Raw genomic sequence first — 14,847 nt, 5'->3', positions numbered from 1 at the left:
GTTTTACCTTTTAATTACGAGACGCGTTTCTCCGCGGGACACTTCGCGCCGCGACTGCAGACGGATCGTTTGATTATCGGCGAGTCGACGAGACTTTGCAAAACTTCCATCCGGCCGCAACCGACTATGTAGTCGCCTAATTGAGGGATGTTATCCCTAAAATCTTTTCAAGTAGTTTAGTCCGTCTGCAATGTAATAGTTATTTTTTTTAGCTTTTAATTTTTTTTGAAATTTATTATTATGAAGAATTCATCCGCGTCCTGCCGCGCAATTCGCGAGCTCCCGAGCCTGGCTGACTCCACGACTGCAGCGTGCTGGGCAACTCCCCTGTTTTGGTGAGTGATAATTCGCGAACCCTCCTTTTTCCCTTTAAATTTTTTTGTTCGGGCATTTTCTGCCCCATAGACTGCCTGTATACCAGTTCTAATCAGTTTTGATTTGGACTGTTGCAGACAGGGTTCGATGACCGGGAGAGATTGATACTCTCATCTCGTGGCCTCCCCCCCCTTCCCTGTTCCGTGGGAAGAAACATTAGAAGAAACTTTTCTACCACCCGACGTGATTGTTTGAAGACCCCGGGTGGTAATGTAATTTCAACATTTCCCCTTTACCTAGCGACGTACTATCTCAGCCGGATGACCAACTCACCAGCGACCAGTGTTTTTCTCAAGAAATTGTAAAACTAATAGAACTAATTATCAATGTAATAATCGAATCCATCCAACTTTGGGTGTGAAAGTCATAATGCAAATGTTTATATGTCAAACTACGAATGTAAACTGTTCTCAATAAGCATAGGCCGGCCTATTTTCGTTTTCCTTTTGTTAATCTTTGAAAATTGTTAAAACCTTTTGTGTGTATGGTAAAATAATGGAAACATGATAATGAATCAGGGCAAATAAAACAGGGAAACTATAGATCAAGTTAATCGTATAGTTTTTATTTTATTGATTATAACGATCCTACAACTTCCCCTTTGCTTGTTACTGGAAGTTCCTAAATTGTGTTTGTTCCCACCTCGTGTCGCCTCTGGTAAATCATTTCATTTAACGTATTTTTTTTTTTCCAGCTTGTTTCCAAGGCTCTTTTAATTAATTCCAAATAATTATATTTAAGGCACGAGGGGTGTAACAACTTGGTAGCAGAGCGTGGTTACCTTGGTCTATAGGCATACCTGAAAAATATAAGCATACCTAAACTAAAATTAAAAGTACAAAAAATGTTTTAATTAATTTTTGATAATAATAATTTTGTAATAATATTGTAAACTGATCGCTGGTACACCCCCTAGTTATAATGAGTTAAATTTTTAAAATTTATATTGAGTTTTAAATTCCCGTGCGGACTTAGGTAGCACGTAGCGCGCGAGACGTCCGGCAGCCAGCCAGCTGTCCCCCCCACCGCGCGCCCCCGAACGTGCTGTTGACAAGGTCGTAGCCACCCCTCCCCCGTCACTGCGCGCTGCTTATCTCTCACGGCGCGCGTTGTCGCGTCGAGTTCAGTTCACCGCCCTGTACGACCTTCGTAGGGGTGTCCAACTGTAATCTCACCTGGACCCTTACTTTCCTAGTAGCGCGAGACGAATGCTCGCGACGTATATTTTTTTTGTTTTTGTCCAATTAATCCTGGACCATAGCAAATTTTAACGTGAGCAACTTTTCCGCTCACATCCTTTTCCCGACAGCCACATGGGAGCTGTCATGTTTGTTTTCCTCCTCCCCCCCCCCCCTTTTTCTTCTTCGAGCGGCCTCTGCCGCCCGCTTATCTTCAAGGGGTGACCACAGCTGACGTCTTTGTCGTGACGCCGGGCTCTGTCTATCTCCGCCCGCCGTAGTTACTTTATGACTGAGAGTCAAATAAGTTTATAGTTTTCCACTGTTGTCCCGCAGTAGTCAGCTTAATGTGCTTAAATTTAATTATTAAGTTTACATATGAACAAATAACTATAAGTTAAGAGTACTTTTTTAGGCTACTAACGCCATTACTAATATACACGCACATGATATTTAAATATAGATTTTAATTTACATATCAAGGGCTCCCCCCCATTATAATAATGATTTCAAACTATACTGAAAGACATTTGTCTTATAAGAATTTCACGTCTTACAGTATTAAAGTAATAATACTTGAAAACATAATATAGTGATAAAATAATAATAATAATATAATCAAGCATATTAAAATACGTATTTCCCGAAATTAAGTACCTACGAAGTGACTAGCCTCATTGTAATGTTTATAGTAATCACTGAGAGTGGTGAAATCCTTTCAACCTCCAACGAGGGGTCCACTAAATTAATTTGGGTACGTTTAAGCATCCTGTCTCTAGGCTAGCCCACTCTATGTAATTTAAGATACTTTAAAGTTTTAATTTTTCCATATGTAAGTTCAGTCTTGAACAAGCTGCTTGACGTAAATTGTTTTATTTTTTTTTAACTTAGTAATACTTCTCTGACAGTTCTTTTTTTAATCTTCATGAATTTTGTTCGACGATATTATCTATTTAATTTTTGATTACGTTCAATTTTTTTTAATAATCATAATTCGTAAATTAAGCAAGAATAATGTTTGTAGTTTGTTTTAAATTGATTTAGCGTTAAAACCTTTATGTGATTATTTCTTTATTTTCCTTGTACGTACATGTGATGTACAGCGACGTACATAGATTCTGAGCACAGAAGCTGTCACATCTAGCCATTTTTTTTGTTTCCTTTGTATTCTACCCCCAAAGCTGTATTTCTTTTACATCGCTATCGATGATATGGTTTATTTAAGTAAGAGCTACGTGACTTCCAGACGGCAAACTGGTTTCTTTTATGTGTTTTTCTAAAATAGGAGCTAGGTCAAGCTAGCCAACGAGCAGCGCAAAAGAAGGGTCCTACGAGCCAACGAGCCGAGACTCGGTCCTCTAGGAGAAAAATCCTATGACCATAGAGTGTTACTGGGTTAGATCCCCAGCACTCACCTTTGGATGGCCTATGTTCAAACCCCCTCTCAGGCAGTGTGAAACCTATCAGCAGTCATGGAAGATCTAACCGCTCCATGATAATTTATAACCCTTTCGATTGATAATTGTTGGTTTATTGCATTTTACCTTTCTTTAAATAATTTAAATTTGAGTGCGAAGAGTCGTTAATTTATTGTTTTGTTTGCAGAAAAATTTTAAATAATAAATATTAGTTAGTTATATTGAACATCAGAGTTGTATGCGCTAAAATTTCTAAATTTGTCGAATATTTAATTTTTTTTAAATTCATTCATTCATACGGATTGTTGATCTTTTAGGGTTCCAACCCCAATAATTTAAAAACCCGCCAAGGGAATCTTACCCTTAGGCCCTGTGTCACTCTGGGACTGAGGATCTGTTTTACCTTCGGGGAAGCAGCAAATTTGACCGTCTTCTCCATGGCCTGATTGTGCAGGGCAAAGTCCCAATGCCTTCGGCTTTTTATGGAAAGACAATTGTACAGGGGTTCTATTCCCAAATATATTTTGTAAGTTACGGGTTACCATACCCATATACAGGGGTTCCAATCCCCATATATCACTGAGTGCTCAAGGACGCATTCCCCTTGTTTTGGCCTCAGTGCTTTTCGGCCCGCCTCACAGTGCCCATATTTAGAGTTTTGTCACGTGACACCATTCCCAACATCTGAGATCAACTTTCCTCATTACTTCATTCATCGTTAAGTGTTAATTAATTTATTATAATATACCTTCGATTTGATAAAGATATTTTTTTTATATGTAAGTAGTTTACTACGGTAGATCCTGGTACAGGGTAAGTTTCTGGAACCCAGGTTTTTGGTGGCTCAAGTGGGCCACCCTGACTCCGTCTTTCAGGGGGGAAGTATGTGCCGTTAATTTGTAAATTCGACACAATATATTTTAAATTTTTATTATGATTTTAAATTTTTGTGTAGAAATTTTATTTGCCCTACTATAGTGTAATTTTAATTTGTTAGTCCGGTGTACTCCTCTGAGTTAAACTTTGTCTCAGTGCTCTGGAGCCCCTTTCCCATCGGCGTATCGGATATTCTGCTGGTCTAATCACTGACTGGCAGCCCGCTTACCATTTCCCCCGCCTTCAGTCGCGCCTCAAGCCAGTTATATTATTTCCCTTCGTGACTCTAACTGCATAGGCAAGGCTGTAGCTTGCAGGCGACCAGTTCGCAGAGACGAGCTGAGATCCGCCTTTTTCATCACGTCGTAGTGTTATATTCGCCCCTCGGTAGCCACGACGGGGCGTAGTTTCCCACCAACGTTGCATTTCACCCCCCCCCCCCCTTTCTCTGTTCCAAGTAAGACCAATGACCGGTCGTAACCCCCTGGACACCGGTGACCGTTTCCAAGGTCTCTTCGTCGCAAAACGAGTGCGCCAAAACTGATCACAAGCGCTTCCTAGCGGCCAATTCGCGAACTTCTCCGCTTGCCTGCCCGCTAGGGTGCCAGGGAGCAGCACCTGCTTTGCCTTGAGTTATATGGACGCCGTGGGCGAGTCGATTCTTTTTTATTTCAGACAGCCCCCAACAGGTAGCGCTAAGGTCGACGCAATGCTACCAGCTTCGAGACTTCAATCAGAGTTTTTTTTATGGCCCTCACTCGAGGAACTTCGGGACCTTTCGGTCCGGACTCCCAGTCCTCCCCTCCACTTTTGATTCAAGTTTTACCTTTTAATTACGAGACGCGTTTCTCCGCGGGACACTTCGCGCCGCGACTGCAGACGGATCGTTTGATTATCGGCGAGTCGACGAGACTTTGCAAAACTTCCATCCGGCCGCAACCGACTATGTAGTCGCCTAATTGAGGGATGTTATCCCTAAAATCTTTTCAAGTAGTTTAGTCCGTCTGCAATGTAATAGTTATTTTTTTTAGCTTTTAATTTTTTTTGAAATTTATTATTATGAAGAATTCATCCGCGTCCTGCCGCGCAATTCGCGAGCTCCCGAGCCTGGCTGACTCCACGACTGCAGCGTGCTGGGCAACTCCCCTGTTTTGGTGAGTGATAATTCGCGAACCCTCCTTTTTCCCTTTAAATTTTTTTGTTCGGGCATTTTCTGCCCCATAGACTGCCTGTATACCAGTTCTAATCAGTTTTGATTTGGACTGTTGCAGACAGGGTTCGATGACCGGGAGAGATTGATACTCTCATCTCGTGGCCTCCCCCCCCCTTCCCTGTTCCGTGGGAAGAAACATTAGAAGAAACTTTTCTACCACCCGACGTGATTGTTTGAAGACCCCGGGTGGTAATGTAATTTCAACATTTCCCCTTTACCTAGCGACGTACTATCTCAGCCGGATGACCAACTCACCAGCGACCAGTGTTTTTCTCAAGAAATTGTAAAACTAATAGAACTAATTATCAATGTAATAATCGAATCCATCCAACTTTGGGTGTGAAAGTCATAATGCAAATGTTTATATGTCAAACTACGAATGTAAACTGTTCTCAATAAGCATAGGCCGGCCTATTTTCGTTTTCCTTTTGTTAATCTTTGAAAATTGTTAAAACCTTTTGTGTGTATGGTAAAATAATGGAAACATGATAATGAATCAGGGCAAATAAAACAGGGAAACTATAGATCAAGTTAATCGTATAGTTTTTATTTTATTGATTATAACGATCCTACAACTTCCCCTTTGCTTGTTACTGGAAGTTCCTAAATTGTGTTTGTTCCCACCTCGTGTCGCCTCTGGTAAATCATTTCATTTAACGTATTTTTTTTTTTCCAGCTTGTTTCCAAGGCTCTTTTAATTAATTCCAAATAATTCTATTTTGAGGCACGAGGGGTGTAACAGTTTCAATATACTTATTTTCACTAAAACAGTTGTCATTTTGATTGATACATGATGCACTTTTGCAATATAATAATTTGTAAGGAGCACGTCTAGGACAACTACTTGGAATAAAAAATAATACGACAAGTATAAGGTTTTTTTTTTTTTTTATATGGTTACAAATAACCATTGCAAGATCAAAGACAGTAAAATATTTATTGACGTGACGTCTAATAAATTGATGAACGCCAGCTGCACGCACGAAAAAGTATCCCGTTACGCACCTTGACCCGTTTCGCTGTGTCTCGTTACGCTCATTTTATATTGCTCTTTGCTAACCTGAACCTCCCAGCATTGCGACCGAGTCCATGGCGTAATTCTGTTTTCATGCATTTCAATGTAACATTTTCATTGCTCTTTGCTAACCCGTTCCTCCTAGCATTGCTGCAGAGTCCGTGGCGCAAATATATTATTTTTGACTGCATCTTGGTGTTGGGTAAGCCATTTTCCTTCACATGATCCTTGAAACACTCCCACTCGTTTCCTACTTTTTCTATCATCGTCCTATCCTTAACAGAATAACACAGATTGGAAGAAGTTAAATAGCAAACATGTATAAAAGTTATAGTTAAAATAATCTGTTCGTTAAAGAAGTAAACATATTTGAATTAATGAGAGCAAATAAAAGTAAATTTATCAATCAAATGGTAGACTTCATTACACTCCTTCTTTGTATCCATACAAAATAGTGATAAATCAATAAAAATGATTCAATTTTATTCATAAAAGTATGCAATCATGTCATCAATGTTTTGTTATGACGTTGTCACGTTAAACTATCTTCCGTAAAACAACTTTACAGACAACTTTTTTTTTCCAATCTATTTAATAAATACATTTTGGAACAAACTTAAGGAAAAATAAATTACATTCAGTACCTACATTAAAAATATTAAAAAATTACATTCTTGTGATTACAGTTAAGTTTCGATTAAAATGATTTTAGTTGCTTTTTGGTGCTTTATGGTGTATTAACTTGTTTTTTTTATATGGTGTATTGACATGTTTGCCTGCGTGATTGCAAATCACCACACAATCTCGAACAAAATGAAACTTGAGACAACATAAATATGTTTGCACAATAATACTTTTAACAAAACATTATGTGCAAACAACATGAACGGTTGTTCCACGCCGAGGTACACACTCTCCGTAAACTGCAGTATCTAACCTCGGTCATCGGCAGTGGCTTCGTGTCCTGCTGGTAGTACCCTTGCCTGATGAGCTTCAGGTTCAGGAGAAGGGCAGAGTACGTGGCCAGGTATATGCCGTCCGCATTTATGATGGTGATGAGGGTCAGGTTCTGAGTGTTGCTGCTGTCGTCTGGCTTCAACTGCTGCTGCGCAAACAAGCCTGTGCAACACGCACACATCCATCACATTCTGGACTCAAAAAAACAAGTGTTACTACACTAATTGCAGAACAACTATGTTATCTCATCTGCAAGCAATGAAAATAATTACCAGTAATTTACTTCAATAATAAAGCACTAACACAGACTGATTGAGTATTGTTAGTGTTAGTTCTGTTCACACAGCTAATTAGCATCTGATATCACCCTACGATAAATAATATTTTTTTGCTGGTTTTTACGTTTTAACAGGGATATTATCGCTAACGTGAAAAAAGAAAAAAAGAAAAAAGAACTACACAAAACTGGGATATGTGTAACGAATCGACTATGGCATATCGTTGTCACCTCCAAGCTGTTCTAAGGTATTGAAATGGGGGGGATGAAGCACTGAAAATAATGAGACTGATGGCCACAGTGGAAGAGGCGTTCTCCTGTGGATAGGGAATTAATGGTACCAGGTGCCAGTTCATGTTAATGAGAGAGGCCATACATGAACTCAAGCAGAACATGAGTCCAGAGAGGTTGTGACGTGGCCACGTGGCATGAGGACACAGGAGAGACTGAATCTCATAAAAAAATCTCCCTGACTGTCTGTCTGCCTTCGGTACGCAATGATACACAGTAAGAATACAAATTATAAAATGACAAAGTTTTACTTCATGGTAGGCGATGCACAGTACATAGCTAAATAAAGGAGTAATTATCATATGGGCTGTGATGTAAAATTGCACAATTACCAGGTGACACAGTGGTGACACTAGAAGTTACTCTACAAATTCATTAACACTAAAACACTTCTGGTTTTGAGGATTGTCTGCAGGCCACTAAAAAATATATTACCAACATGGAAAATATAAGACTAACACTAACGACAAAGTGTAGTTAACCAATGGCTATATGCATTACCTGAAAATGGAATAAATGCTAAGGGCTGTGAGGTGCCAAACAACTTCTTACTTCTGCAAGCTCTTGGCCGAGACTGCAGTGGGAAGGTGCCCTACAGGGCCATGTGCAAAATACTGTGTTCCGATGCGATCATGTCCTGAGTTCTCAGCAACAAAGGAAAATAATGATTTGAGATTGCCTTTCCCGAAGCTTGCCCCTCTATTCTGGATCTCCCCTCTTCGGAAAGAAGAGTGACGTGGAGTTAGTTCGCTCGTCAGGTCTCAGTGGTCACCTTGCCACAATGCAGCCAAGTTGCAGGAGTCACGACAAGTCGCGGGGGAACGACAGTGTCACGGAGAGAACAAGATGTGAAACCAAATCTCGTTCAGGGGTGCTTACAAGGCTGGAGTCCCTCGCCACAGCATGCACAAGGTCGATAGACGGTAAAAGAATAGGTAATCTCAGAGGCGCTCACATTTTTATCTCAATTTTGTATTTTAATTTTATTTTGTTAATTTTTTAATCCTTTACATCATTACATTTGATTTTTTTTACAGTTGGCTATTTATTCTTTGAGTCACAATTATTCCACCGCCATTTTTGTATATTCTCATTTATATGATTTATTTTTTCGGGAATATTTATTTATATCTTTAAGTTTAAAGTTTTAGTTATTAGTAACTTCCTTTTTACTATGATTTAATTATTTAATATTTTTCTGTCTTGTTTCATTTTTATTAACTGCTTAATAGCTTTGTGTGATGTTAGGTTTAGGCCACTTTTGCTCTCTGACTGGGGTTTTTATACACAATCGCTGCAAGATCATGCTGCTTAGATGCGGGGTTGCGAGCAAGTAGGAAGCGAGCGGAGATATTCTGAACTGGGTCTTCAGCGCGTGATCTCGTCAGGCGTGCGTCGCTTCGAGGATATGGTATGCTCATCGTACAAGGCCAACTGCTGTGAACTACAGAAGCATGGACTTCCGAGTGGACACAGGACTCATCGTTACAACTTGTGAGTCGTATCTGGTCTAACTTTTAGATATGTTTGGCAACCCACCCTCTTTGGCAAGACTGAAGTTTGTGCATTTTTTGTTGTGTTTCCTTAGACGTCACTGCAGTGAAACATGTAACCTTGGCAGAGTTAACGTAACGCAAGTGAATTATTGATAAAGCTTACGTTACATTTTCTGCAGGATAGAACCTGCTATTTGGTCAGTAAATTTGTAGGGAGGAGCTGTGCGCAATTTGACTGCCACACAGCACGCTACAATGTGGCTACTCTGCACTCACTCACCTGCAAACTCGTACATGACTTTGAACTTTACCAGTGACGCAACGGACGAGTTTGAAACTTTGACTGACACTAGAGAATTTTGCATTGCGAAGTTTTTGCTTCAGGCTAATCTGCAGTCAGTGAACAATAATGAACCAGTTGGTTTAGCGATGCCATTCTATTGAACTTTTACATATAACTTTTTGAAGAGCCTTCAAACTTTATTTAGAAACATGTCAGCCCTCAACATAGTTAGACGTTGCCAGCTTATTTGACCGACGTCTGTGATGAGAGACTTAGCGTTTGAACTTTATGCTTTACCAGTTGCATTTAAGTTTTTACGTCCTGTGCTTATGTCAGACAGGCCACGTGCCGTAAGCATGAAATAAACATTAGCATGTTTGTTCGTTCCGCAACGTGTAACAAACTTTAACACTCCCAGGCAGCCAAGTGCCAAAGATTAAATTTTGTATAAACTTTGATACTTGTGTTTTCACCCGATTCTAAAATGTTTTTGACATACTTGTATTACGTGTCTTTTTTAATCACAGTCAATTTAGGCTAAAGGTCATGTGGTCATTAATGCTATATTGTGTGCCATTATAGTTTTGTCCACGATAAAGCAGTGTATTTATTTTGCCATCTGCATATGTGTGCTCTTTTAATAATCTTTTGTGCACAACTCATTTGTATTAATTTTTGTTTTGTTTTTAATAATCAATCTTTTTCTGAGCTCGACTTACGACAAAGATTTTGGGAAAATCTTGGTAATGAAAAGATTTTCCATCCGGCCACCATCATTTGAATTTGATGATTATTTTGGCACTTTCAGTCTGTAGTTGTTTTAATTTAAAATCCCCCAAGGGCCACATTTGTTTATTGTACCCAATAAACACAAATAACACAATCTGGCCCCTATACAGTCAACTGAGTTAAGTACATGAAACAGGACGGATATGAAACTGCTAGCGATGATCTTGCAGTCTTCCAGTCTTGCCAGCTGCACAATGCCACAGAGACATACTTAAACAGACAAATGGGATATTTCCGTAACGGATGATCGAGCAGGAGTTACCTTTCAAGACAGTGCTGAGACACGTTCATGAACGGAAAACCAAAATCTGTCAACCCTTTCAAGTCCACAAACGGACGTTCCAATGTGTGGCAAGCAGGCTCTCACAGCTGAAGGTAGCAGTTCCGTAAGTGCAGGCAGTTCCAGCAGGTGGAGGATGAAAACAAGTCAAGGCATCGAGAGTTCTGAGGTGGGTCGGTGACTGGGTGACGGCTGACTATCACAGCTGCAGAGCCCTCTTTTATTGCACATCTGGTCGGAAGGAGCATAAACAATGGAGAGCGATAGCAGCTCCTATTGGTGGCACATGTTGAGTATTAGGTAGTGTAGGAAGGGGAAGAGGTACTGCCTCCCCCCTTCCCCCTCATACAGCAGAAGAGACTCATGATCCAAGGTAAAGCAGCAGCCCTGGGCCGGGCGTGCATTGGGATGGTGACCAAAGACCAAGGAGTTGCAGCACCAGGGCTAACAAAGATGGGCGGCCCATGCCGTGGTCTTGAAGATGGAGAGAGAGATGTGGGACAAGGAAATTGATGCATGTTGACAGTTGCATGCGCAACACGCGTCAGATAACAAAACCACACACACACTAATTAACAATGGATATGATTTAAACATCAGCCGTGGAAAATAATTAATAAGGTAGCTAAGTTACTTCACATTTCATGGTGCCTGAACGCTGTTGAACATACACTTGTTATACACACACTATTCGCCCAGTTCACTTAATTACGTAACACAGTGTGGAAGGAAGGAGGTGAGTGGGAGGGAGGATGAGCGGTGTTTTATAACGGCCACGCTTAGATCCGACTGCACAAAGGGCCCCTCAACGTTATAGTAAGGGACCATCTTTGCCTGGAGTGATTTCATGAAACCATGGAAACCAAAATCATGATGGGAACTCAAACCTAGGTCTTAATATGTGAGTCCAGTGTCTTACCACAGCACACTTCGCTCCATTTTGGAGAATCACCCAGCCCAAAAGTGCACGCTTATGGAAATTGGTAATCACTCATGTGAAGATTGATATCACTCACATGCTGATCACATGACATTCTCCTTATCTGCAGCATGGTTGGTACCTTTGTAAGCTAACAGATATTCTTGTTTCTAGAATACACCGCAGTCAATCCCACTAGGATATAAGCATATGGTGTAAAATACCACAAACAATATAATTGGGGGATGTTCAAATTATTCATACAGCAAATTTAAAGAAAATTACCTCATCTTACTTGATTATATACAGGGCTAAGTTGAAATTTTTCTACTTTTTTCATAAATGCAAAAATATGATAATATTAAAAAGAACGTATACTTAAGTTTTTTATATAATTTGAACTGGTTTCATACAGTTTAGCATTAGAATAATAAACTATAAACAGCAAGACGAAACTAAATATTCTGCATCGTAGTTTCTGACGAATCTAAATAGTTTAGTGAAGTTATAGCCAACATATAACTGCATATAGATTATTAAAACATGTAAATAAATAAGTAAACGTCACAGGATCAGGGCCATTGAGACAGGCCCGGGCTCCAAGGTGACAAGGGTGAGTTTCAAGATTGTTAATACAATTCATAGGAAACCTTACAAGTTGTGAGATACGTGGAGACTACATTTACAGTTATGGCCATGGTAAAATTTACAAGTTTTTAACTATGTTTTTTTTTTTAAATGTTCAGTAAAAAAAAAGTTGTGCATTAAGTAATGGGGAGAGACCCAACCAAATTATATGCCCCGGCCTTAGCTCCTCTGGACGGCCCTGCCCAGGATGCAATAAACGCAGCCATTACCTTGGCAATACTTGGAGGAAAAGTGCTGGATAGCTTCATCCACTTCAATGGAACTCCTCAGCATGAGCAGGTTTGGAACTACAGAGTACAGCGTCTGCACGAAGTGGCGGGCATTGTGCCGTTCCACATCAATGTATTCTTCTCCAACCTTCACAACAGATTAGTTCAAGGAGGAAATTATATATAAATGTATATAAATATATATATATATATGTGTGTGTGTGTGTGTGTGTGTGTGTGTGTGTAAACACGCACACATACACACACATATACACACATACACACACATACACACACACAAAATAGAACTTCATTAACACGGATCAACTGGGGCCAGGGCCAATACAAGTTAACGAAAATCCAGGTTATCCAGAGAATGAGAGAAAAATTATAAAAACGACCATTTATGTAATTACCTAAAAATTTTTAATGGAGTTTACACAATAAAAGTAAAAACTAGTCAATAGTAAAAAAGGCAGTGAGCTTTTTCTGCCCCAGTTTTGTGTATCATTTCAAGCAGAACGATCTCGGATCCACATTACCATTAGAAGCTCGTTGGGCGATGTTTTGGCTTGACTCTCGGAATAATCCATTAATTTATCTATGTTCCTACTCCACTCAACAGCAATGTTCTTAAACAGTTCCCCTTATCAATTCTTGTCAATGATTCCAACCGTTTTTCCATAGTCACGACAATATTTGTTAGTTTCATCGCCATCGCGAACAAAGCCCTAATGAAACAGCACAATGATACTAGGGCAACATGGCAACACTACCAAGATCGCAGCGCAGCTGAGGAATGTTGCCTCTAGGTCAATGCCAAGAGCGAGGCAGGAGAGGGTTGAGTCACCAGTTTGCTGTGTAGCAACAGCAGCTGCGGTGAGTGCAATGAACTTGCCCGCTGGCGAGTAATGCACCTACTGAGAATCACAATTTATCGTCTGTAAAACAAGTCTTTATTTACTAACTTCTTTTTTTCCAAAACTGGTCCAAGTTATCTGGACGTCAGGGTTAACTAGTTTCTACTGTACTTTTAATGAAATAATTATGCTCCTAAATATTACATAGAAATTCTTAAGCAACACTTAATTTATTGTTTGTATTTCTCATGCATTGATGGGTGTCGGCTATTGAATGAAATTGTTTAAAGGATCCCACAAATAAAAATTAATCATAATAAATAATGAACAGTAAACATTCTGTTGTAAACTCTTTGTGATTTGTGTGCCCAATTTATATGCAAGAAAAAAAAATTAAATTAAATCTGAGGTCTTGGTAATTTAGTTTTTGCTTGTAAGTTATAAAATATTTTTCACTCTTCCACTTGAAAATTGTTATAACACAGTATTAATGTACATACTCAATTTCATACAATTTAAAAGTTTTGTTAGTTAAAAGAGCTTAATTTTTTTTTAATACAAGAATTTTTTTAACAAGATTTCAGTGTTTAGTGTAACTCACTATATAGTCCCTCACTTTAGAGTACACTTCTTTTTAATCCGGCACGTTCGATGCGGCCATGTCAGATTAGAGATATCACCAAATTATTGATTGTCAATAAGGTTTGATTGGAATTCAAAACATGAACTGTAAAATGAAACCTGCTATAAAACCTAAAACACAATAATTAAATTAAAACTTACAGTAAGCGATATGTAACAATTGCAGACATTTCCCCGTATACATTTTCAGATCCCAGACCTTTAGTATCAGTTCAGTTCAGTGTAAAGTACTTTCATTATAAAGGGCCAGCCTACCCGGGCACACATACTGTGTGCAGAACTTCAGAAGAAACCACGCGATTTGAAAACTGCTCAAGATATCCGAGCCGAGTCTGCCTAAGACAAGCATTTAAGAATGCGCTTAAGGCAGGTGAAATGTTTCCGTATTTTGTTTTGAAACTGAGAAATTTCAGGAGCGTGAAAAAGAACTTTCTTTAGAACAATTTTAGACATCAAACGCCCAGTACAGATCTTGAAAGCACTCAAGGGATTTGCATTAGAACTTTATCTCAAATTCTCAGCCATCTTATTTTATGGTTACCGCACAAATCTCATTGTTGTCCAATGCAAGACGAGACTGAGCTCCATTTCAGAACCTTGCGTTTGGAGGCAATTTAGCGCCAGAAGTACCAGCGAATGTCACACTTATCATCCCGCCTCACTAACAGGTACACCCCTGACTATGCAAGCCCCTTCAATACCAAAAATTAGGATTTGTTTTTAAGGCACGTTACAATGAGATATCAGGGCAGTTTAGTGAAGTCACTTAAATAAGGGAGTAGTACCGAGACCTGCACTTACTTGGTGGAGGGCAGTCTCGTTCTCATGCAGCGTCCGAGGCAGCTTCTCCAGTCTCAGCGCTTCCTGTTGCTCCCGCTGTCGCTCCGCTTCTTCCACCATCGCATCCAACTGCGATCGACCGGCGCCATTAGACTCACCCAGCACTGCATTCCATTTAGCATTCACTAACAGTTACCTTTCTGTTTCTAATGAAAACCGCAATGTTCAGAAAAAAAATTACTCATATGGACACAATGTACATTTCAACACCACTCGGTCATGTTCATGAAAAATAAAAATATAAAAACCTTTGAATTACATTCTTAACTAATAAAAATGTT

General features: G+C 39.6%; 1 protein-coding gene across 1 annotated transcript in view; it reads right to left on the bottom strand.

Moving 5' to 3' along the window:
- Window positions 1-14,847, bottom strand: part of LOC134542686 (brefeldin A-inhibited guanine nucleotide-exchange protein 3) — a 106,604-nt gene that overhangs the window by 64,622 nt on the left and 27,135 nt on the right. Inside the window, exons 12-14 of the mRNA XM_063387142.1 lie at window positions 14,528-14,635; window positions 12,225-12,372; window positions 7,013-7,194 (exon numbers count right to left, since the gene is read on the bottom strand). Of these exons, the coding sequence (XP_063243212.1) occupies window positions 7,013-7,194; window positions 12,225-12,372; window positions 14,528-14,635 (438 nt within the window). The remainder of the gene's footprint in view (window positions 1-7,012; window positions 7,195-12,224; window positions 12,373-14,527; window positions 14,636-14,847) is intronic.

Source organism: Bacillus rossius, assembly GCF_032445375.1.
Source record: "Bacillus rossius redtenbacheri isolate Brsri chromosome 9 unlocalized genomic scaffold, Brsri_v3 Brsri_v3_scf9_1, whole genome shotgun sequence".
In the NCBI taxonomy this organism is placed as follows: Eukaryota; Metazoa; Arthropoda; class Insecta; order Phasmatodea; family Bacillidae; genus Bacillus; species Bacillus rossius.
Note: the sequence above shows the minus strand (reverse complement) of the source record. Positions and strands in the feature narration are given on the sequence as shown.